General features: G+C 42.8%; 1 protein-coding gene across 4 annotated transcripts in view; it reads right to left on the reverse strand.

Moving 5' to 3' along the window:
- OBSCN (obscurin, cytoskeletal calmodulin and titin-interacting RhoGEF) overlaps nucleotides 1–24,941 on the reverse strand; it is a 178,036-nt gene that overhangs the window by 27,216 nt on the left and 125,879 nt on the right. For all 4 annotated transcript variants that reach the window (XM_040077845.2, XM_040077838.2, XM_040077829.2 and 1 more), the window contains 7 exons: nucleotides 24,018–24,195; nucleotides 22,006–22,119; nucleotides 21,415–21,582; nucleotides 20,459–20,561; nucleotides 19,777–19,906; nucleotides 18,590–18,695; nucleotides 1,697–1,951 (listed from right to left, as the gene is read on the reverse strand). In XM_040077845.2, the coding sequence (XP_039933779.1) occupies nucleotides 1,697–1,951; nucleotides 18,590–18,695; nucleotides 19,777–19,906; nucleotides 20,459–20,561; nucleotides 21,415–21,582; nucleotides 22,006–22,119; nucleotides 24,018–24,195 (1,054 nt within the window). The remainder of the gene's footprint in view (nucleotides 1–1,696; nucleotides 1,952–18,589; nucleotides 18,696–19,776; nucleotides 19,907–20,458; nucleotides 20,562–21,414; nucleotides 21,583–22,005; nucleotides 22,120–24,017; nucleotides 24,196–24,941) is intronic.

Raw genomic sequence — 24,941 nt, forward strand, 5'->3', positions numbered from 1 at the left:
TCCTTGTACAGCTCTAAGTTACACTAGAACAAGGTTTGGCATCTGGGGCTTGATGAAACCAAAAGATGGTGCAGGTTGATGACAGTTTCAGTTATTTTTCTTCTTTTATGATTAATTATTTTATCAGCTATAACTTCAAAACCTGGTTTGATCTCACATCCCAAGAGCAACCTGATATTGACCATTGAAATTACACCATAGAATAAAGTGCATCATCTCCTTTTTCATTTAAGGAGAAAAAGCTAAATCCAGAAGAGTCTTCAACTCAGCAAATAGGAATATTTTAGGGAATGCTCCAGGGATGTTTGGTGCTGGCTGGTTTTTGGAAAAGAGCAGCTGTTCCTAGAAATGACATAAAACAGCTCCATTGGGGTGGAAAACATGATTATTCAAGGCATCACTGGATCAGAGATCCCAGGTTGTGGGATTGTGCTTTCCTATCCCCAGCACTGTTGAAACATTTACCTCCTTTTTATTTAAGGCATGTGATCATAGAGAGAGGGGTCAAGTCTCCATCTGATTAAAATAATTCCCATAACATGTTTAGTTTTGCTCAGATGAAAGACCTGCCAAACCGCCTCATTCATTATTGTGTTTTCTCTTTAGCTGTGACTGAGGGAATAATCTGCTAGGTGAAATTTTACTTGGGATTTTTGAGTCATCCCACTCTACCAGAGGATTATTCCAAAGACGATTTCCTACTAGAAAGGGAAAAAAAAGGGTTTAAACCCTGATTTTTTTTTTTTTTTTTCTTTTGTGCTGTTATTTTGGGTCTGATTCCATGAACAGCTTTTATTCTTGCTAAGTTTTAACTAAGAATATTTATTTTTTTAAGGAATTATCCTTTTTTCCCCCCTATTTTAAGGAAAAAATAAAATAAGGAATATTTATTTTTTAAAATAATTAAGGAGTTTGAGGGCTGAAGGCTACTTGGCATTGTACTTTAAGTTAACAGTGGTGGAGGACAGTTATTCTGGCTTGACACAGAGACAGCTTAGGCAAGTTGTTATGGCAGAAGCAGAGGAAGAGTGGAAGGGTTGTCGCTCATCCACAATTTTTTAAAAGCAACATAAGGACAAAGGAATTGTTCTCCTGGCAAGACACAGCCACATACACAGTTGGTTTTAGTCACACAGAAGCTGCAAAGGAGTCTGTCCAGGCTCCAGGGTCAGTGAAATCCAGGTGAACTTGAGGCACCCAACCCCTGGAGAGTCTCTGACAGTTGGTCCATGATATTAAAGACACTTCCAGCTTGTTTACAGCAAACAATAAAATCAACCACCCTTGTCCATCCTGTGAAATCAAAACCCAGATGACTTCTCTGAATGTAAAGGAGGGATCTCACCCCACTTTCTCCCCCAAAAGTACTTGAAGCAAGAGCAGGGGAAAAGACCAAAGGTGGAAAAAAATCCCCTATCCCTTAATTTTGGGCAGGTGATGAACCAAATTCTGTTTCAGACATGGTTTTCAAACACCTCCTGCTTCCAGAAAGATCTGCCCCAAACTTAGATCCAACCTAACCCCAGCCCACCCTCCATGCTTCTTTGGGTCTTAATGCCCTCTCTTAACCTCAATCTACTCAAAAACATAACAACGCAGAAAAACGAGGTTAAAAACATTGTTACTGGCACGTTCAATATTTTTCTGCCTCTCAACTCCCAGTGGGGTACATCTCCCACCTTTGTGCCAAACCTACCGTGGTCTCCGGCAGCCTGGGTTTGGGTACTGGCTTCATGGACTAGCACAGAGGGCCCGGCTGCTGCCCCCGAGTGCTCTGAAGGGACAGACCCAGCAAAGCCGAGGCCAAGGCCAACATCTGCTCGCATGCCCCGGGGAAGAGTCACCAGCATTGACGCCGAGTCCATGAGCTTTCTCAGGGCTGTCTTGATCTCCTTATCGGCGCGCTGGAGCGAGGCCTGCACGGAAGTCTCCGACTGGGGAGAAGCCGTTCCTACAGACAAGAACAACAACTTTTCTCTCTTCAGGGCAAAAAGGAGAACAGCAGCACCATCCAATGTTGGAACGCTGGGCGCTGAGTATTTCAGACTTTCTGTGCTGACAGGCTCTGACCCCCAAGCAAACACTGCATTGGACCTGAGGCTGTGGAGAAGGCTTCCAAAATTGGATAATGGCCCTGGGATTGTGGGTGTGGAGTTTGAATAGAAGTGTGTGACATCACGGGGAGGAAAACTCAAGGGTTTATGGGTTTAGAATACAGTAATAGAGATAAAGCAAGATGGAGAATTTAGGGAAGAGGCCAATCCTTCTTTTTCACCTTCTTTTTCATGGGTCTGGGTGGTATTTTGTAATTGGGTAGAAAAGTCCTCATTGCAGGCCATGGGTGGTCGGTTATTGGGTTAAAAGTAAAAATAATTCAGGCATCATTTCGTAATTGGACAGTTTGTGCTTAAAAGACCTTGAAAAGAGTTAGAGACAGAGTCATTTTCTACTTTGTTATCTAGAGCTCACAACTTGTGAGATTGTACTATAGATAAGAATTAAGAAACATCTGAGTCTGAACATGAAACACCGTCGCTCGAGCATTTAATCCCTGCTCTAACAGAAGAAAAGATTAATAAAAACATAATCCAATGCATGGAAATATCTGCAACTGTATTGTTTTCCGCTCCTAGAGAAGAGAGTTGATGAAGAAATGCTTATTCCAGCAAGAGGAAATGTAGATGAGAGTTAAAATAAGAAAGTTGGCACAAAAGGCTTTGGAAAGTTGTATCTCAGCAGGCTGGGGACACTGTGCCACCTGTGTGAACACCTGGCCTGTTCCCAGACAGGGGAACCAAGGATCCATCTCCCAGCTCAACCTGACATTGGTTGGTCTGTCAAAAATACCTCTATTAATCATAGAATCACAGAATATCCTCAATGGGAAAGGATCCCCAAGGATCATCCAAGTCCAGCTCCTGGCCCTGCACAGTCACCCCAACAATCCCATCCTGTTCCTGGGATTTATCCAAACACTCCTGGAGCTCTGGCAGCTTTGGAGCTGTGGCCATTCCCTGGGGGGGCTGAGCAGTGCCCAGCACCCTCTGGGAGAAGAACCAACCACTGGATAAGAGCAATGAAATGAACCCATTGCACTGATAGAGACTCCACGTGCAAGGAAGACATTATCGCACAGGGAAGGAAAAGGAGTGAACAGGAATCAGCCTTGTCAGTGACTCTGGAGAAGGGCAGGGGAATGAAGAGGGAGCTGGTTCTTTTTCATCAAGCTCTGGCAGAAAAGCCACTCCTTGCTCTAGGGTGATGTGTGTCCTACTCTGTAATATCTGCATGTTTCTGATGGGGTTGGATGTAGAAGGATGGGATGGGATAACAGACTGCAGGAGCTCATCTCACCCAATCTCCTGCTCGATAAACATTCCACAAATCCTGAAGAGGCACAGCGAAGGTATGGATGGTACCTAGGGAAACCTCATGTCCTCATGAAGACAGAGAAAACGCAGGTCAGGTTAAGACAATGATCACGCTCACGATGCGATTGATCACCAAGCAAGAGAGAAAAATCATCACATGGTTTGAGAAAAAAAAGAGCATTTAGAATAAACAGCTCTGACTTGTTTAATGTCATTGACATTAATGAGAATGTCCCATAGGGGTTTTGATTCTGCTCCTTTCCTGGCCTCAAGAAAGTCGATTCTCGTGGTAAACCTGAGAGAAAAAAGTTGATGGCTGTGAGTAGACGAAGACATCTCACTTGATTTTTGTTCTCAGTTATCATGATGGTGGCAAAATATTTCTTGCCTGAATTTGTTGATGGAAAAAAACCAAGATGTGCTCACATGATGTCCCAGACTGCCCATCAGTGTTCTCAGCACTGGGCTGGCTGGAAGACATTAAATATTTTCCTAGAGAAATACCTGGTGTTCCTGCTGTGATTTCTGCCAGCTGCTGCTGGCCCATGAAGTGGGCAGCTGCCAATGAGTGAAATGATTGGAAAGGCATGAAACACTCGGTTAGGAAATATATTCACAGGTGTCTGGATACAGATATAGAGGTTTTATATAATCACCGGTCTCTCCCATGCTCTAATACCACCACTTTCCTCCCTGCCTAGGGGACGTTACACCACTTCCTTCTTTTGCACACTTGATTCAGGCTGAGGAACTTTAATATCCCCCAGGATACATAGAACTAACAAACACCACAGTGACGACACCCTGTGATGGAAAACCTCTTTCCCAGCTCTAAAATCTCAGCCCTGAGCCTTTCCACCCCACAACTCCAGGCCATCCCCAGGAACTCAAGACTGACACATATTTTGAAGCTCCAGTTCGGTCTCGGAGAAGGACCCAAGAGGATGTGAGTCATTCAAGGTTCCTGAGTTGGAAATGTCCCTAAAACCAGGTTTTTTTCACTTCAACACCCCTGAAACTGTCCATTAAAAAGGAGCCAGAGCCCAACTGCATTAATATTCTTGGATTGCAACCCTGGTCCCGCTGATGTCAGCGGGAGAGGAGGATGAGCTGATGGAATATCAAGTGCTGTAACAAAGAACACAGAAACCCAACGACTTCAGTAACAGCTGATGCAAGACATTTATTGATTTAAACTCAGCATCTAACAGCATTATCTTGCACTTGACTTTTTTTTGTGTGGTTTTTTTTTTCCTCTTTTGTATCTCAAGCAAACTGAAGTTTCCACTTTATTAATACCCATTTACCTCCAGGAATTTCGGGACAACATTCATTGTATTAAAATCTTTCATATAGCTGTATCTTTTCATCTACAGGAAATAAATCCCCACACATATCATTAGTTATCTACAGAGTTTAATCACTTACAATCATAATTTTTAACCTCTAGGAAAATATTTTGAAAGTAAATGTAATGAACTTCTCATAAACCTTTCACTTTTTGAACAGAGCCCTGCATAGGATTTTTAAAATTCCCTTCAATTGATTCTCTTTTGCTTAAATTTCAAAAGAAAATGTAAACAGATGTTAATTGTTTTGAGCTAATGAATCAAAGTATAATTATTTCTTCAATGACCATCTGAAGTGCAGCCTTAGAGCTTCTTTAGAAAACCTGAGTGTTTACCACAACAGGGGGAAACCGCCACGTTCCTTTACACATCCTCATTATCTTTTGTTTGAATATTACACACTTTTTGAAGACTGTCACAGGGCAAATTCTTTTCTCAGCAATATCTTTGTAAATCTGAATAAAATCCACTTTCTTCTGTGGAATTATTCTAGATTCACACTGGAATAACTGTGATCAGAATCAGGCTCAAAATAAAAGAAATCTTTTTAGCTTTGAAAGCATTTCCCTGTTGTGTGTCTGTTACTTTCCAATGTACAGTGCAATATATGAAAAAAGCACTAATATATATATCCATCATATTGCTTCATTATAAAACAAACAGTATAAACCAAGGAGATGTTATAAAAAATTGGATAGTACCATAAAGGAAGCTTGATTTCCTTCACCACTGGAAAAGCATCCTATATCATGAAAGTAGTGCACACGACATCCTGAGTGGATGTTGAAAGTGAAAGGCTGTGAAATCATTATGTCCATTTTAGTCAGCACAAGGTGCAGCTGCAGAAGGAAAAAAAATAGCTTTTCTACAAGCACCTTTTGTAAATTCAGTCCCTGTTGGCAGGAATATTGCCCCAAGCCTCCAAAACAATCTCCTCAATATCACCTGGCTAGGAAACACTGAGCAAACATCATCCATTCGTTCCCAAGGCAGAAACTCACTCCACCCCCTCTCCTCGCGCTGCTTCGAAAATTCAGCTGTGCCTGAGCATTTCTGGTTTCCCTAAGCCATAAAATAAAACAGTTTCTACTGAAAATTTCTACAGAGCTCAGCTGGGACAGGGTGTGGGGACTTGTCACCAGGGAGGGCCAGTGCAGGGTCCTGCTGAGATCAATGAGCTCCACCTGACTCCAGGATTTGGGCCTGGGAGCTCATCTCTTTTCAGAGCAGCTTGTTGGAGGTCTGGGCAACATCCATTTTTAGTGAGGCCAACAGAGATGGGCTGTGCTCCGTGCACCTCAGCCTCCCCCTCACGCAACATTCCCGCTGCAAAGCTCCAGAGGAGCTCCACAGCCAGTTCCTCCTTGAGGCATCTCGACCTTCCTGTTTACAGTAATATATGATGCAATTGCAACTGGCAGCCCAATACATTTGGAACAGATTTATGTTTCAACTGAATATTTATGGTAAAGCTCTTTTCTCTCTCTTTCTTTTTTTTTTTTTTTTTAATCTTTTTTTGTGCTCCTGCTACTTTGTCATAGCTCAGTGGTAAATTCCTCTTATCGCATATAAGGGACATCATGGATCAATCTGTTAGCAGGAATGTTCAACCACTGGCACGTTCAGGAGAACAAATACTCATCCAGTCATATTTATTGGCAAAGACCACATTTGTGGTCCTTTGAAGACCACATTTGTGGTTCTTTGTACTTGTTAATGTTTGATTGCAGATGCAGAAATTATTTTGTGCAGCACTTTTATCTTTCAGTGCATGTTAACTAAATTATATTTCAAAAGATATGGTTTATAAATCCGCCACACTAGAATGCAGAATAATGAAACCAGACAGCTAGGAAGTGGATTTGAAAATATCTGTCATTTAGAAAAAAAAGTCTTTTTCACTTGAAAGCAGAAGAGAGCAACAAAATTCTTGCTTCCTTACGACAGTGGGACTCTCACCACTGACTAGAGTCAAACTGGGATTTCCAAAACCCAAAAGGCCTGAGCAGCCCTTTGAACCCCTGGTATATGTAATATTTAATATATGTATTTCATTATATGGCAGAAGGTTAAAATAATGCAACCAGAGTGTGCACATTGAAAGGTTTATGAAGAAATTTTGGTAGAGCGAATTGGTGTCACAAGTGTAGAGCAGAGTCAAAGCAGAGTGAAGCTTCATGACCTTTGAGCCCACACGGTGACAGGAGACCTGTCCTGGGCTACTGAAGGATGCTGAAAAGCTTAGATACTTTCACCTCCTTGCCACACCATAAACTGGCACATGAAACAATTTGTAAGTTCATGGACAGAAAACAATTCTCCATCTATATTTCTGTCATAGGTAGAAGAATCAGGCTTTTCCTAAACCTCCCATCACTGCTCTGCTGTGGAATGATACATGTTCACCTAGATCAAAGCTTTTTAACTTACAAACTGTTCTGACAGACTGTTCCCTTTAAGACTGGAAAAGCTTGACACATGATATTTAAATACATTTCCCTCTAAGGTATTCCCTTGTACTTGTTACCTCGTAATCTTTGCCACCAATCCCCCTCACCTACAACAATTTCAATTTTTTTTTTTTTTTTTTTTTTTTAAATAAAGCTGCTTTCTTTGGTGTTAAAAAAAACCAAGCTTGCGTCTGCTCAGCTCTGGGAGAGGTCTTCTGTGCTGATGTGCAAGGTGACAGGCTCGCCAACAGTCCCGTAGCTGAGGGTCCTCGTGGAAACTTCAGTTTTAAAGCTGGACTGCCCATTGTCTGCCGAGCGCTGGACCTCTGTGCAGAACGAGGGCTTCACCGTGAAGGAGGGGCCGGGAGGAGCCGCGCGGGGCTCGCTCACGCGGAAGGAGATGTTGGAAGGGCCCACGGACTGCACGCCGGCCACCCGAGAGGCTGACACGAACACGCCCCTGGGGACGTGCTCCTCGTACTGGCTGAAGAACCTCTGCCTGGGCTCGGGCACCACGGGCCTGACCAGGTTCAGCAGCACCGGCTTGCCGACGGTCGGCTCGTTGATCTCCGTCTGCAGCACGGAGATCTCGCAGGGCTTCTCCGCCGTGTGCTTCTGATCCCCGCACCTGTAGGTCTCGCCTTCTTGAGGGACATAATCCTCCAGGTCCTCCAGAGTTAAGAGCTTGCCGTTGTGGGTTAAAATCTTGCGGTCCCGGGTGCTGATGTCATCCGCGTGCAGCTCCTCTGGCTCATCCACTATGACGTTGTCCTCTTCGGGAAGGATGTCCTGTATTACTTCGGGTACCTCCTCTCCAACAGGCCAAGACACATCCACTTCACCGACCCCTTCCTTATCCTCTGGACTCACTGGGGAGAACAGAACTTCGTGTTGGTGTCCGGCAGCTGTCCCAAAGCTGAAGACCAAAGGCTCGCCCCCGCAGGCAAGCAGAGGGGAGGCGGTGTCTGACCTGTAGTCAGCAAGTGGTTCCTGTGGGCAGCTCTTTCCTTCAGTTCCATAATCCATAAATGAATCACTTCCTAACTGTTCTGACCCACACGGGGAGTTTCTCTCTTCGCTGCTGCCTTGAGGTCCTTCCTGCTCAGTCACATAGACCAGAGGCTGGATGTCACTTTCAGAGAGACCCTCATTCGGCAGAGATTTTGACTGTTCCACCAATTTATTGTTGGAGTTGTTTGTGTTTGGATCATCTTCTGGGGAGCGCTTCGGCCTTGAGCTGGGAAAAGTGAATGTTAACACCCCTGAGTCATCTTTTTCTTGTTTTACTGGGGAAGAGCCTCTTTTCCTTGTGGGCTTTGGTGATTTTTTCACCTTGAATTCAATTATTTCTTCCACTTCGACCCACTTGGGCTTTTTCTCTTCCACTGTGCTCTCCACAATGACGTCTCTCGCTGCCGCCCCTTGCATGTCCTCGTGTTCTGTGACATAAAGCCTGGGAACAGCAGCAGACTTTGGTGCTGCCTCCTGGTCGTGTCTGTGGACAGGCTGCCTGATCTTGGAGACATAAACCGGCTCCAGAGCCGGCTCTGCCCGCGGGGAGCGGGAAGGAGAATGGCCTGAAGGAGAACGTGCAGGAGAAACCCTTCCCCTTTGTCTTGGGCTCTTCACCACCGTGGTTATGGTCTCCTCTCTGACGGCAAAAAGGGGTGGAGTTGGCGGGAAGAGGAGACTTTTCGGGGAGCCACACTCCGCCAGCACATGCCGCGGTCGGCCAAGGCGCCACGTGGGGTTAGTTTGGGCGAGCATTCCAGCTTTTGGGGAAGCGCTCATTCTGGGAGGGGCACACACACAGCGCACACACCCACATGCCCGTCTCCGCTTCCTGATCCAGGGAAAACCCCAGAGCCCTTTTCCCCAGGGAAAACCCCAGCTCCACTAAGCTCCTCGGGTGTGAACACCCAACGAGCAGGTCCAGCTGAGAGATGCTCTGCTGGGTGCTGCTGCATTTCATGTGCTTGTGTTGATCACCTACTGCGCTACTTTGGGCCCCCCAAAATTTTAAACACTCAAAGACTTTAACCTTTCCCTGAGTATTCTTGGCTGAAATCCTAATTCCATCCAACTCAATGGTAAATGCCTTTTATTGCAGTAGGATCAGCATCTTCTTAATAATATTTAATTAATGTAACATCTCTCTCTTTTTTCATTATTATTACTTAATACTTTTTTTTTAAATTTATTTTTTTAATTGATAGCAGAGATCTGCATTTCCACATGCAGAACAGTTGCATTTAAAGGAGTTAACCCTCAAAATATGGTGATGACCAGGAAAAGAAAGAACATCTCCTACACAAGTCATCTGTGCCAAAATGATTTTTTTTTTTACTCTTCATAATACCATTAGTGCAGACACAGCCTGACACTACTGCCTCCAATAAACACAGGAATACCAAGCCAAATTGGGATGCATAATTATGATTTCTCAGCATATTTCTGCTGGCTTTGCTTTTGATTTTTTGACAGAAGTTGGGCTGGTGGTAGATGCCCCATCCCTGGAAAATTCAAGGTCAGGCTGGATGGGGCTCTGAATAGCCTGGTCAAGGTGAAATTTTCCCTGCTCACAGCAAGGGGTTGGACTAGATTATCTTTAAAGGTCCCTTCAAGGCCTAAACCCAGGCTTCAGTGCTCCTAATTTATATACTTACCATGCAGTTTTTCCTGAAGGTTTTTCTGTGGTGTTTCTTACATGGAACAACTTTTGGGTAAATACATTTCTGCTGGTGTTTTCCTGGCAAGCACAAGGGAGCCAAATCTCCACATCTGCTCCACTGGAAATCACAGGAAAAGCTCATTTTGTTTCTGTGTTGAGATTCTGTCCCTACCTCCAAGGAATGGGGTTAAAAACAATTAACTGGAGGGTCAAACAGTGGCCTGAAGTGATGTTAAGAACGGAGACAGCAGCTTTTTAATTCCTCTCTTCCTCCTCACCATTCTCCAGTCACAGCCACATGGGGCTGAAGGTGACCCCCTCTGCTCTTCAGACATCTCTGCTCTGATTTTGCCCTTGAGAATGGAAAACCTTTTATCGTGGGAGACTAATCCTCTTTGGTTTATTGCAGCCTCTCTCATCTTCTGGTTGTATTTTTGAAAACTTGTACTTCCTTCTCCTCTGGAGATCGGATTTTTTTCCATCGTCAATCTCTCCCTTTGAAGACATGGTGGAGTTCAGGACTGGATCAGCGGCAGGGAGATTTATTTCCTTGCAGAGCACCCTCTCTTCTACTGCTCATTTCCACTACTTTATTCTTTTCCCTATTTTTTTTTCCAGTTTTTCCATAGACCTTTAAGGTCTGTGCAGAGCCTTTCTACTGGCTATGGCTCCTTTCTGAATTACACAAAACTAAATCATTTTAGATGAGAATGAATCCTTGAGTGCTTGCAGTAGACTGCAAAATTAAAATGTTTTTTGGGGCTCTGGGATTTGCATACATGGACTTTGCTCAATCCCATCTCTCAATTACCTGTTATTTTCTGCCAGTAGTTTTAAAGCTGCATCTGTGCATCAGTTTGCTACAGATTGAGAGTTGGAATCTGCTCTTACAGAATTATTCCCGAAATTTCCCCCCATCACTATCCCAATTTCAGTTGAGGCCCACTCTAAATTAAAGTTCATGACCACAAAAGGAAGGGAATTTCTGCCTGAGATCCCACTCCTAAATTTACCAAACTCCTTAGAGGCTGCAGCCCTTGATTTAGGGATCCCTTCTGAACCTGTCCTATGGAATTTAGATCTCAGAAATTTAGAAGTCAGCTTAACTGATGGTATTTTTGTATTAATGAATATTAATGAATACACCAGTATTAATGCTGCTGCTCCAGATACAGGCACAGAGATGCAGATAAATGAGATTTACCAAGTTTTAGGTGTGGTCTGGCTCTGGTATTCCCTCCTGCTCACTACTTACTCAGGATATTTCTGAACGAGATATAAAAAAATAACTCTCCTTTCAGTTGCTCCAGTCTAAATCCTGGTCCTTGAGGCAGTACAGCCCAAAACACTTTATTTTCTTATTTTTGCAGGATGCAAATGGTCTGATGGCTGGAAATTTAACTGAGCTTATATGCAACTTCTGGGAGGTGGGGCATCTTATAAACCACTGCCTCCAAGATCTCAAGGAATAATCCTCACAGAAAACAATAAAAAGGATAAAAGGTAAGAAACCCTTAACCGTCCTTTAGCAGCAATTTTATGTCTAAAAAAATTAAAATGCATACACTTAAGCCTCATGTCCACACCAAGGGCTGATTTTAGCAATATTGCAGCTGCTGAGGGAAGGCATTTCTCCAAAATATCCATTGTATAACTACTTCCTGCCCTCCCCAGGACGTGGCTTGGAGCTGCTCTGAAATCCTGTCACAGTCCGGTGTCCCCCTTCCAGTACGTGGAACAATTTTATTATGTATTTCTCTATGGTACTTAGGAAGATAAATTAAGATTTTAATGGCTGCTTGGCTTCTAGGCTACTTACAACTGAGAAAATACTGCTTCTTGTAGTAATTAATCTTTGTATTTTATAGGCATTCAGTATAAACCAGGCTCAAAGTATCTAAAAAGACCAAGCAATCGGGACTATTATTTATATTAGAAATATAGAGAAAGAAGGGAATAAAAATATTCATCTTCCCTCTGCTTCATCATACAAGGCTTTCCTAACAAATTTAAAATAAAGCCAGAAGAAATCACTCTAGGCTCTGAGATATTTGTTGAATTGGCAGATATTTTCAGGTAGACATTTTCCAAAGCTGGTTCCATTCAACACTGAGAGTCAGACTCCACTTTCCTGAACTCTTGTGCAACTCTGTCAGCATTCAGGGGAATATTTTTCCTGTGTAATATCATAAAATAACTGCCCCAGGCTGTGTCTAGCACCAATGCTGCTATTTTTGGAAGAGAACGAAAGGACTTTTTCTAAGGCGATCGCTTCACATGGCACAGAATTCCGTAGGATCTGGTGGGCTGGGAATGAACACACTTGCATGGCCAGTGAACACAAGCTTGTTATTGGATCATGCAGAGGCAGCAAGGCAAAAAAACCCACAAATGTTACCCAAAAAAGAAAAAAAAAAAAAAAAATCAGCACTTACATGATGATGGTTTTCTTGGGCACTTTAGTCTCTTGTTCAGTGACTACAAAGAGAACAGTATGAACAGCATGGGGTTAAAGAAAGGCAAAAGCTGAAATGATTAAATTATCTCTGCTCAGTTCATGAACATAAACTGGAGTGAAAAATAACCAACTGTACCATCCCATCCATGCTTTCTGTGGTTATCTCCAGCATCATCTTTAGTGTTTCTGACCAGGAAGGAGAATCCAGAATGCTCTCTGAACATTTAGCTTTGAAATTAAATATTTTGTGGAGAACGATTTGGCAAAAACTGTTTATTCTACCATTTTTGTTTGGTAGGTCAAAGCTAGAAAACAATGTCCTTTTTAAAATTTTTCATTATCCTACGATATGTTAGTGATGGCGTCAGAAACCTGAAAATGCCTCAATCTGGAAAATCCTGGAGAGGTGAAATTCTTTAAACTGTGATTTCACTTCCTAGAAAAATTGAGTTCCCCCAAACACTGGATTGTGGCCAAGCTCTTTTGGACTGGATACAAAATCCAAGCTGATAAATATGAAAACTAATATCATTATCATCTGTGGAGAAAATCAGCATCAAAAAAAGCCCCCAAAACCTAGGAAACTCAGGAGAGCCCTGTGTCTGCTCCATCTCTTCGTTTTTGCTCTAATTTGCAATTTTTCCTGACCCTTCTCCCTTACCCAACTGGAAGCTGTTCATATCATGCATATCAAGATCAAAAGTTATGATTTCATGGTAATGCAAATATTTCTTAAAACTGACATTTTTTAAAGTGGAAAGATAGAATTTGAAGAACTAACTGAGATTTTCAGCAGGTTTCCCATCCCATCCTATCCACTGGGATAAAATGGAGGCACTCCTTGAACCATGCTGCTTTGAGCACACTCTGAGCCTATTTGAGATCTAGGAAAAAAAAAAACCATCAGCAAGCCCCACTTTTTATTTAATAAACTAGCAAAATATCTTAAAAAAACCCCATAATTTAATCCCCAGCAAATGATTTTCAATTTTCCAGCCAGCCTATAATGAATAAGCTCTGGTAATTTTCAGTCAGTGCAACTTAAGTGAACTGCTACCTAAAAATATCTATAAAATCACAAACAGTTCTTGCCCAGGGAACCTGGAGTGTCTGTATTATTTGTTAAATAACTGATTATTAGTGCTGATGTTTTCAATGGTGCCCCCAAACCTGCACTGACTGAAAATTAAAAATACATTTACAATATTAAATGGAATACTTTAACCTAATTTTCCTTCCACTTCACTTCCAAGAACTCTTCCCTGCCTCAGGTAAAAACACAAATTTGACCGTAATGAAAAAGAATTTTGTGCAAATATTGATGTTAATATCTGACCTAGAGCTCATGTTTCTTTTGCAGAGCCTTGTCTTGCTTATGCCTGTAAAAATCTGGAATAATTTCCCAGAGATTCAAAGGAGTTACTGCAGAACTGGGTGAGTTTAAACAAAATCTGTTTGGAAATTTGAGTTTAGACTAACTGGGTAAGTAAAGAGCAAGATTATTTTAAAATGTTTTTCCTTGGACACAATTAAAATAAAACCATTTACCTATCCCTAATTATTATTATTTTTTTTAATAACTCAAGCCTTGTTTTAAATGGTGGAATGATAATAATACAGTGACGGCAAATGAACTGAGTGCTCAAACAACTTATTACACTCAGCTTAGATTTTCACTGAATTTTTAAATAACTATTCTGCAATTTTTGAATAACTTTCAGAACACCTTATTAAATAATATTATGAGATTAGTTCATATGCAGAGAGTATATGAGCAAAAATGCTGATGTTTTGATGGAAATGTTTTAATTAATTGGATTATACACTTGAAAATAGGGGTTTTCTACAATTATTTTAGCTGCAAGTGTATTTAGTCAAGAATTAAGTAAAATAAACTAAATAGTTGAGTAAATTTAATGAGCTCTCACAATGTCTGTAAGAAAAAATTTCTTTAATGGTTGCTCTATTAATGTCTGTTCTTGCAGACCTCCCAAATGACACCAACTGTGATATTTTTATATGTAGTGGACGTCAAAGAGATTCAATATTCAAAAGCTCAGCAGGCCTGGGATGAGAAAGCTGAAAATGGCATTTAATAAATTGTGTATATGCTGTCCGAGGTGTGAGGGAGGATTTGAGCAACCCTACATTGAAGGATAGAACCACACGAAAGTAGGATGAGAGAATTTGGATTATTTTTTTTAAGTTTTTTTTGTTTTGTTTTGTTTTTAATTTCCTCTTGTTTTTCCCCAAGAGGAAAATATTCTGCATCCATTTTTAGCACGGGATTTATCATTTCAACTTTTCAAGAGCATTTTAGGCAAACAGCTTTGCAAAGCAGGAGCCCCTGATAAGCAGGTTAAAAGCTGTAAGCATTAGGGACAGCCAGTGCTTTTATAGGACCAGACATCTCTTTGGTTAATAGATTAAAACATTGGCTTACAAGGGATGGAACACTGAGGATAGGTGAGTTCTCCTTGCTCTGAATGGATGGAAGGTTATTTATGGCCCTTATTACAATTTTTAAGTCTCTCTTCTCCACTCACAGAAGCTCAACCCTATTTTTGCTGCCCAGTTCACGCTGCTGACATGAACCAGAGGAGCACTGCTCTGATTTCACCTCCTTCTTCTACAGTTTGGAGACTGATCTGCAAAACCTGACAAGAGCTACTAAAACTAATCCTAAAATGAGCAATTCACGCAATCACTGAGGTTGGAAAAGACCCTTAGGATCGTTGAATCCAGCTGCTAAGCCAGCACTGCCACCTTCACCACTAACCCTGTCCCTAAGTGCCACATCCACAGGGCTTTGAAATTCCTCCAGGGCTCGTGGCTCAGTTCATGAATGAATTGCAAATGTTTTGGGATCTCTCTCAAAAATATCCCTCCAAAGCCTAAACAAACAAACAAAAACCTCCAAACCCTAACAACCAAAAGGCTCCACTCCTGCAGTGGCTGATAGGTTGCAAAGGCAGATGGGGCTCTCCTGGATTTGCACTGAAAACCCTGCGGCCTGGCCAAAAATTAGACTAAACCATGGTGATAAGAGGATAAAAATAATGAGGTAAATTCCCTAATCATCACCCTAACCAGGGAACATCCAAATGGTCAGGGGAGAAACTCCTGCGCCCTAGTTCTTCAGTAACACTAAGAGATCCAATGTTCCTCTCTGTTTTAAATTTTCCTTGTAAGAACTTAAAAGTATTTTGCTAATTTTTAACAAGGTGGCTGCTACAAGGCCCCTGAAGAACCTTCCCAAGGCTCTGCATGAAATCTAAGGCAAAGCTGTGAAGGAATTATTGTTGCCTGGCTGTAGCTGCTTTGGGAATTTTTATTTATGGTTTTATCTCCACTCCTGTACCTGATTCCTCCCCTTATCACCTTCTAGGTCCTGACCTGCCCATATCCTTATGGAAATGCAACACCTTTCCAAGGCACTGGACTTCGCTTTTCTTAACAAATAATCAAGTTAGTTGAGCCTGCATGGATAAATCACACCAGAACATGCTGGAGCACATCAGCCCAGGTGTGCTGTGTGCAGGTTAGGCAGCAAGGTGCAAAGCAGACACAGTCAACTGGAAGTCAAAGAGAAGGATCTTCTTTCAGCTACACTTTTTACAAGTGTCTCAAATTCTTCCAATATCCACAGAAAGAGGATTTTTTTTAAGCAATCCTCCGCTGACTTCAGTGCAGCGACCAGGTGTGGCTGAAGGCAGATCTCAGCTCACACAGGATCCCTTAGTCCAGTGGTTTCCATGTTTTTTTGGATTTGGTCCATCTAAGGGACCTGCAAACTCGTGTAGTGTGAATTTAAACCAAATAATTTTTGGTTTTGATACCCCTGGTCTTGGGCTGTGGACCATTACCAGCTGTGGGTCAGGGCTCATAAACCACTGGACTAACGGTATCCCAAACCGTGGGTTTGGTTCAGCACAATAAACAGTACAGAAAGGCAGGAGGAGAAAAACTAAAACAGTCGCCCCTTGGGTGGCTCATGAGACTCAGACAATGGTCATTTCACAGGAACAGAGATAAATCAGGTAAAACTCAGGCCCAGGGTGCAGGTGAGCCAGGAAGCAGACACGGCATGTATTTCCTGTTGTGGGAGCAGTAATGTTGTCCTCTTGGTGAAGTTACAAGTAATCTCCTTTTCTCAAACAGGAAGGATTGTGAGGATGGAAAGAGATAGCCTTCATGAGATCCACCTGTGCTCCAGTTCTTTGCCAGATGAACCTGATTTTTTTCCCCAGGCAGATCAAGGCTGGTTATTGATTCTCAAGAAAGCAACTAATTCCCTCCTTGGTCAAGTGCATTATGCCAAATTCATCCCTGGTGTGATTCTGCTCACAACAATCCTCTTGCTCCATGGGTGAGCCTATTTTCTCCACTGGCCTGAAGCAGTTCTCCCTCTGTTTCTCCCTGGAGGTGACTCAGGGATCTATTTTCTTCCCTATTACCAAGTTCAAGGAATGGCACATCACAGAACAAATCTATTTTGTGACACTTCTGAAGCTTCCTGGAAAACTCCAATTATGTTTCTGTAACCAAGCTCACTTTTCTTTTTTTTTTTTTTGGGGGGGAGCTAAACATACTCATTTGCAATCCCCAGAGCTGAAAATGCTCCTAACATTGCTCCTAACATCGTTTTATACAACCCTTGTTTGCTTTTATAACATCTGCGTGAAAGGAACTTCATCAAGACACATCACCCTGACAAGGATTTATTTGTGTTCCTCTACATCCTGCACACAACTTATTTTCCTTGCTTTGGGGTGTAGGAAAGACAAAGAATTCAAGTACTTGAAGGATTATTTGACTGAAAAATTATAGTGCTTCTACACTTACACCATCCTCCCTGTAATGCTTTTTGATGGGACTCTGTGAAAGAACTAAAAGGAAAACATGTTTAAAATGAAGTCAAGAAAGTTCACAGATCAAGATGCTAATCTTAATAATTTATTGTGGATGAATCCTCTTCATGTAATAGCACAGCATTTGTGTCTACAGAGGGCTGGCCCAAAAGTCCAGCCAGACCAGAATCCTGCCTCAAACAGGGCTAAAAGCAGAGGGCTAAATTGTAGAAAATGATGAAAAAATATGAGTAGAGGATCATCTATCCTTGAATATTTTTCCAGACTCCAGCATTTTCTGCCCAGCAGCTTCACGAGTCAGAACGTTGCCTCTTAATGGACACTGATCATGTCAATTATGCCCTTTCAAACACGCACTTGAACTCCTGTTATTATCACAAGACACTGTGGAAACACCAGAGATGAGGAAAGAAGGTCCTGGAGCTGTTAGCAAAACTCTGGCTTTTGTTGCCCATGTCTCCACCAACCACATCTGGGAGAGGCCTGTGACACCAAGGCTTGCTGGCATGGAAAGTCCTGTGCCTATCCCAGTCCTCTCTCTTGCCCTCCAGGTCTGTCCCTTGCCTATTAAAGCTGGTCCCTTGGCTGTGTCATCTCCTGAGCTGCCACTGGGAACAGTTCAGGAGAGACAGGACTGGCTGGTTCATGCGCAGCCACACAAGGACACTTACAAGATGCACAGAGAACCCATTCCCTATGCCAGGAAATGTTCCCTAGGGAGATGTACCCATGGATTTAAACTGGGTTTACACCAAGCGCTAAGACACTCTGTGTGGAAATCCCTGGAAAAAGCCGGGAACTTCAGGCAGTGATGTCTAAAAGTGGAGAAGAAGGGTGCGTTTTTGGATGGGTGTAAAAATCAATTCTTAGCACCCTACCAATCCAGGTGAAACTGGCAGAAAAAAAAAAAAAGGAACAGACTCCTTGACTATCCCTGGACAGTCCTAAATAATGGATGAACTAATCATTGCTCAGGACACCCTGCTGTCAGTTCTGCTTTCCCAGTCGTGCCCGATGTCCTTCAGTGGTATTTAAGGAACAATCACAATATGCCTCCACCTCTACTTAGTGGCCCCTGTAACGTTCCTGCCAGGCTGACACACATTTTCAAGTATTCCAACAACATATAGCATTTCTTTTTCGCGCTGGTGTGACAAACCCTTCATTTGCTCCTCCTTGTTTTTCATATAACACATTTCACGAGCATTATATGAAGTTGATTTGCCAGGCTTGGAAATCAACAGATGGTGATGGGCACAGAGCCAAGCCGCCCTCTGCCCATGCACATCTCCAGAAGACGTACAGATACATGGACACCAACAACCAACATGGATAAGATGGCAAAAGATACCGGACCCTCATTGGTTTTTTTTTAGGGCAACAGGCTGGCGTACGTACGGAGCTGGGCAAGGGTCGTACCTTCAATGGTGATGGCTTGGTCTCCTCTCCTCTCCTGGGTCAGGGCAGCGGCGCTCTGGTGGTAAAGCTCTGCTCCACTTTTGGCAGAACCTAGTCTGTTCATCAGCTGAAGAGAATCGTGCAGTGCCAAATGAAACACGGGATGTTTTGGTTTTTCTGTCGCTGTAAAACCCTGCCTGTGCTACCCTTTGAAAATTCAGTGCTGACAGAAAAGGATGAAGCTGTTGCCCCAGTGCCAAGCAGGAGTTTGAGGGGGCACTTTGCTGTTCAGTGGAGTTCATGGTCTTTTACCAAAAATTTTACCAAAAATTACTCAGACAAGTTAGAGCGCATCAGCAAACTTACTTACCCAATTATTGGGTGTTTGCCCTGCAGCCTGGGCCTTGCTCCTGGGGTAATTCTGTCTCTGCCAACAGGCACAGATGCCTGTTTTACACACAATTACGTGGCCATTAAAGAGGATTTTTTTCTTTGTTTATCATCCATTAATTACTGAGTTTTACTCAACCAAGGGAATACTGGACCTTAGGATCTTAGTCAATAGCAAATGCAAGGTAGTCTGGTTTTGCTAAAATTCCAGTATTCTTTAAAGTGTATCAAACATCCTAAATATTTTTGTGAGCTGAACCATTTACCATGGAGCAGCTGATCCAAGCTAATTTCCCAAAACAAGACCAATTTCTTTTAATGCCAAGCCCTCTGAACTTATGACTCTTTTACTGCAATGAATGCATAGACAATCACTAATTTTCATAAAATATCTTACATTTTTTTAAAAATTATCAGCTATTTCCACATATGCTTGCTAAACAAAACAGGAATTTCAGTGCTTTATTCTTCCATATAGACTTAATTTCTTTCTTTTGGCTCTGGAGTGTTTCTTAGTCATAATTTAAAGACAGTACAGGAACAAAATATCACATCAAAACACTCTCAAATTTTGTAAGACTTTCCTCTAGAGATCTGGATCTAAGCTCCAGAACAAGCTCTGTCAATTCTTACTTGTACCAACAAACTGTCAGATCAGAGTATTCTGAAGCTTTTGGACATTCACAGTCCAGACCTAGTTCAGCCTGACTTTCTATTTTTAATGAGCAATTACTCAGCCATGAGTCTCTCCCAGTAAAACGAATTCTCCTGCCTGTAATCATTTCAGATGACAGATATTTAAATCTCTCCAAACTTACCTCACATTCATAGTGCCCCATATCTTCATTGGAAGGGTTCTTGACCACCAGGACTGCGATGCCACTCCGTGGTTCACTGAAAGTCTGGTATTTACTCGTGTCCTTCAGCAGCACCCCATCTTTGTACCATCTGAGTGGGAAGACATGGAGTGTAAGCCAGGAAAAATTACAGCAGCATCAAGAGGTCCTCACGATCACTGATCCATCCATCAAACAACCCAGGAATTAATCCTCAGACAAACATTTGGATCCCGGAAGGGAGAGCTGCAGGTGAGTATTAAACTGCACACGTTTATGAGATTCTTCCCAAGAGATCTCCTCAGTCAGGGCAGGAAAAGGGTTTTAAATGGTGACAAGACAAGATTTGCTGAGCTTTTTGTCTGAAGAGCTGATAAAATCATGTCAGCTGTAAGGCAGGGAGGATAAACGATGATGAAATGTTTTCTAGGACTTTAGATTGGACAGAGTCCCCCTCAGGGTCTATCTGTAGGTATTTTTTTTCAAATTCTAGTTAGAATTCATTGCTGAGAATCTCAGAAATGTCTGGATCATGAAGAGCCAGCATTGGGATGGGGTTAAGATGGAAGACACAGTAAAGAAAGGGTCATAAACTCAAAATTACTTTTCTGACTATGCAAAATGGGAAACCAGGATTTGTTCTCATGTGGGTTGTAGGACTGACCTGATCTGAGGCCTGGGTGCTCCTTCCACCGTGCAGGTGAACTGGACATCCTCGCCCTCGACAAGATAAGCGTTTCTGACCTTGTTCACAAACCGTGGGGGAACTGCAGAAAGAAAATGTAAATGTGACTGGTAGCTGGAAATATGAACAGATAGGAAGGGTGTGTCCCTGACCAGATAATTTCTGGCATGGAAAGTCCTGTGCCTATCTCACTGGGTCTAAAGGATACTAAAGACCAAATTTATTGACGTAAAAGCAGTTGTCTGCAATTTTTATTTATTTTTTTTTAAAATATTATCCAGTATATGTTGAATAGAACCTCTGGAATGTCTTAATATTTGTAACATCATAGAAACACAGAATCATTTAGGTTGAAAAAGACCTCTGAGGTCATGGAGTCCAACCATTAACACTGCTAAGGCCAACAGTAAACCATGTCCCCAAGTGCCACATCTAAATGTTTTCTGAGCTCTTCCAGGGATGGTGACTCCATCAGTTCCTTGAGAAGTTTGTTCTGATGGTTGACAACACTTTCAGTGAAGAATTTTTCCCTAATCTCCAATTTAAACCTCCCCTGGCCCAGCCTGAGGCTGTTCCCTCTCCTCCTGTTTCTAGGGGCAGAGCCCAACCCCCCGGCTGTCCCCTCCTGTCAGGAGTTGTGCAGAGCCACAAGGTCCCCTCTGAGCCTCCTTTTCTCCAGGCTGAGCCCATTTTCCAGCTCCCTTCTTGCCCTCCAGCCCCTTCTCCAGCTCCATTCCCTTCCCTGGACATGCTCCAGCCCCTCAATGTCCTTCTTGTCATGTCTCAAAACCGTCCCCAAGACTGGAGGTACCTCAGCAGTGCCAGCACAGGGGACAGCCCCTGTCCTGGTCCTGCTGCTCACACCATGGCTGGTACAAGTTTCAGGAATTACATAGCAGACCCCCTTAAAATACTCCATCTGTGATGGGCTTTACCTTGAACAAGGATCTTTCCCAAGGTACTGGCATTCCCAGCAGGACTGGAAGCAAAGCACATGTACTGTCCTGTGTCCGCCCCTGTCAGGTTGTCCAAGATCAGTGTGCAGGAACCATCAGGATCTTCTATTATAATGTGATGGGGATCCACCTCCACGGGCTTTCCATCTGAAAGAGAAATTATTTCTTCTAAAATATCTTAGTAAGAGTTTCCTGCTTAGGAATTTCATGCAGCTTTTCATCCTGAGAGGGCTGAGGGCTGTATTATTGCAGCTGATGTTGGTAGTTGAGGAATCAGCTCTTCATCTTCATCCAGCTCTCTATAAAACATCAGCCAGAGCAAAGTACTGCTGAAGGACCTCATACATCACCATTCCTCATTTTGCAGTGAAATTATCCCAGAGCACATTCTGTGCAGTCATAATTCTGCTTTCCCAGCCAAAGGAGCACAACCAAAATTCCCAAAACCACTGTCTCTAAACGTGAGTATCTCTGGGGTATCAGCTCTTGGATTACCCACTGACCAATTATCACAGCAATATGGACAGGGAGCACATTTGGAGGGGACATTTCATGCCCTGCTGCTCGTACCTTTGTACCAGCTGATGGATGGCTTGGGAGCTCCTGTCACCTTGCAGGCCAGCTTGACTGTCTCTCCCAGCTCAGCTGTGCAGTCTGCCAGCTCTTCCTCAAAGTCTGGAGGGACTGAGACATCAGAGGAAGCATGTTAGTCTGGAGGAGAGGGCTCTGTCCATGGCATGGCTGCTGCTAAGTGAGGTGAGAATAATTTCTGCAAATCTGTGAGGTTCAGAGTGGAAGACTGAACAGGAAATTATAGCAGCTCAAAACTTTATAGGTGACATGCTCTCCTTGCTTGTCTGAGACTAAAATTAGTCTGTCACATGTCTAGTTGTTGCCTATAAAGTTAGACCATGAAAAAAAAAAAATGTTGCTGATCTGGAATTATTTAAGACCTTGATTTTAATAAGGACATCGGTTATTCAGACACCACACATCTGTCACCGTTAAGATAATTCCCCAAATAAAATGCAGCCTGAATACCCAAACTAGCATTCTGCTGGTGTCCTTACAAGAAAATCTATGCTTTCATTGAATCATAGAATGAATCATAGAGGGGTTTGGGTTGGAAGAGACCTTAAAGACCATTGCATTCCAACCCCTGCCCTGGGCAGGGACACCTTCCACTATTCCAGGCTGCTCTGAGACCCATCCAACCTGGCCTTGAACACTTCCAGGAATGGGGCAGCCACAGCTTTGGGCAATCTGCTCCTTTATTAAAGGACTTATATTTTTACCCATTGTTACTATATGAAACCATACAAAATTATTATGATAGTCTTCCTCACTAAAACCCCTCACTAAAGGTGCAAAAATGAAGTGTTCAGACTTGTTTTCAGTGTACATGGACTGAAACCAATGATGTTCTGTCACTTTAAGAAGCCAAATATCCTTACACTACAATGGACACCATATGTAGCTTATGCCTGGAAAATAAGGATCTAATATCCCTGCTGACAGATTTTGTGGATTTAAAATTGTTGGAATCTCAAATGACACTGAGAATGATGAAGCCTTAATGACCAGACAAAATTCCAAAGCAAACCCAGGTGCAAAGATAGAGCAATGTGAGCCAGGAGTAGAGTAAAGAGTCTGGAACCCAGCAAAGTCACAGGGTCATTTGTACTGGGGTGTGTAGGACTCTGGATCAGGGTACAACCCCAACTCTCCCTGCTTTTCCTCCAGGAGAGGTGTTTCAACTCTCAGATTACCTTCATGGGCTCCTCTGGACTCACTGCAGCAGCTCCGTGTCCATTTCATATTGGAGATCCCATAACTGGACAGAGCACTGCAGGTGGGATCCCACAAGCACAGAGCAGAGGGACAGAATCCCCTCCCTGGACCTGCTCCCACATTTAATAACCATAAACAGCTTCTCTACCTCTTTTATAATTTCCTGGACTAAGGAGACCATCCAAGAAAAAAAACACCTGTGTTGGAACTCTGGTCACTGAGTGACTTTCTGTGTTAACAGGTACTGACCCCCAAAAAAACACTGCATTTGCTCTAAGGCCATGGAAAAGGCTTCCAAAATTGAATGATAGAACTGGAATTATGGGTGTGTAGTTTGAATAGAAGTGTGTGATATCCCATGGTGGAAAACTCAGGGTTTAAGGTTTTAGAATATAGTAATATGTATAAAGCAAGATGGAGGGTTTAGGGGGTATGTCAGTCCTTCTTCACCTTCTTCATGGGTCTGAGTGGGATTTTGTAATTGGGTAGAAAAGTCCGCATTGCGAGCCAGAGGTGGTTCGTTATTGGGTTAAAAGTGAAAATAATTTAGGTGTCATTTCTTAATTAGACAGTTTATCATTAAAAGGTCTTGTAGAAAGAGAGATACGGCTCCATTTTTAGTTTGTTAGCTAGAAGTGCTGCAGAACTCACAGCTTGTGATGCTGTAATATAGATAAGAATTAATAAACATCTGAGTCCAAACAAGAAACTCCATCTCGCACATTTAATCCCGACTCTGGCAGGAAAGAAGATAAAACACTACAGATTGGGTTGCCTTGCGCCACACTTACGCCAGATGGGCTCGCTGATCCGCTGCTGGATGCCCAAGATCTCCTTCACCCAGGAGTTCTTGATGTTCACGGTTCGCGCCTGCAGCAGGTACTTGCGCACCAAGTCCTCCCGCTCGTGCCAGATCTCAAAGGCCCGGTCATCCCCTTCCACCAGGTCGTTCACGTCTATGTTGTTCAGCTGAATGACAGAAAAGGGCAAGAAAGTCACTACAGTTCCTGAGTTCCTGTGTTTTTAGGAATCCCCAGCAGCAAAAAGGTGTAATTTGCACTTCCTTGCGAAGATTTTTCAGATTGCGTGAGCAATGCAGCATGGCTTTGGCTGAAGAGCAATCACAGCTACCCGGAGAGTTATTTTCCCCGCTGTATTTGACTTTCTGGTTACCAAACCAACATTTTTCCTGGGATTACTTTTTCAGGAAAACCATGTCCAGCATTAAAAGTTATCCCAAGGGTGGAACATGCTGTCCCTGAAGGGTTGGGCCCCGGCAACATGGAAAAAGAAAATAGAGACCAGGGAGTCTCTGGACAAAGCATGGAAATGTTTCCATTTTATTTTTCTTAGAAAATAAAATCTGCCTATGAATATTGATGAGGACAGAGATAAGGATTTTCAGAAGGTCCTGACTGGGCTTGGTCAAGAACTCCATGGGTTTTTTGGTTGGTTGGCTGCTTTTTATTGGAGTTGAGCATCTCCTGCCTTGTGAAAACGTTTTCCTCAATTTCTGGCAGTTTTAACCCTGAATGTCTGAGGATGAATGGGTCGAATCCTCTGAATTTTACCATCTCTGAACAGGAATTGAAGTCTGAAAAGGACATAACCAGCAGAGAGAACCCGATGCAATTTAGCAAAAAAGATTCCTTCTTATTCACTCCCAATATTACAGACTGGCAAAACCTGAGATTTACAAATGCAAGAAAATATTG

Source organism: Hirundo rustica, chromosome 1, assembly GCF_015227805.2.
Source record: "Hirundo rustica isolate bHirRus1 chromosome 1, bHirRus1.pri.v3, whole genome shotgun sequence".
NCBI lineage: Eukaryota > Metazoa > Chordata > Aves > Passeriformes > Hirundinidae > Hirundo > Hirundo rustica.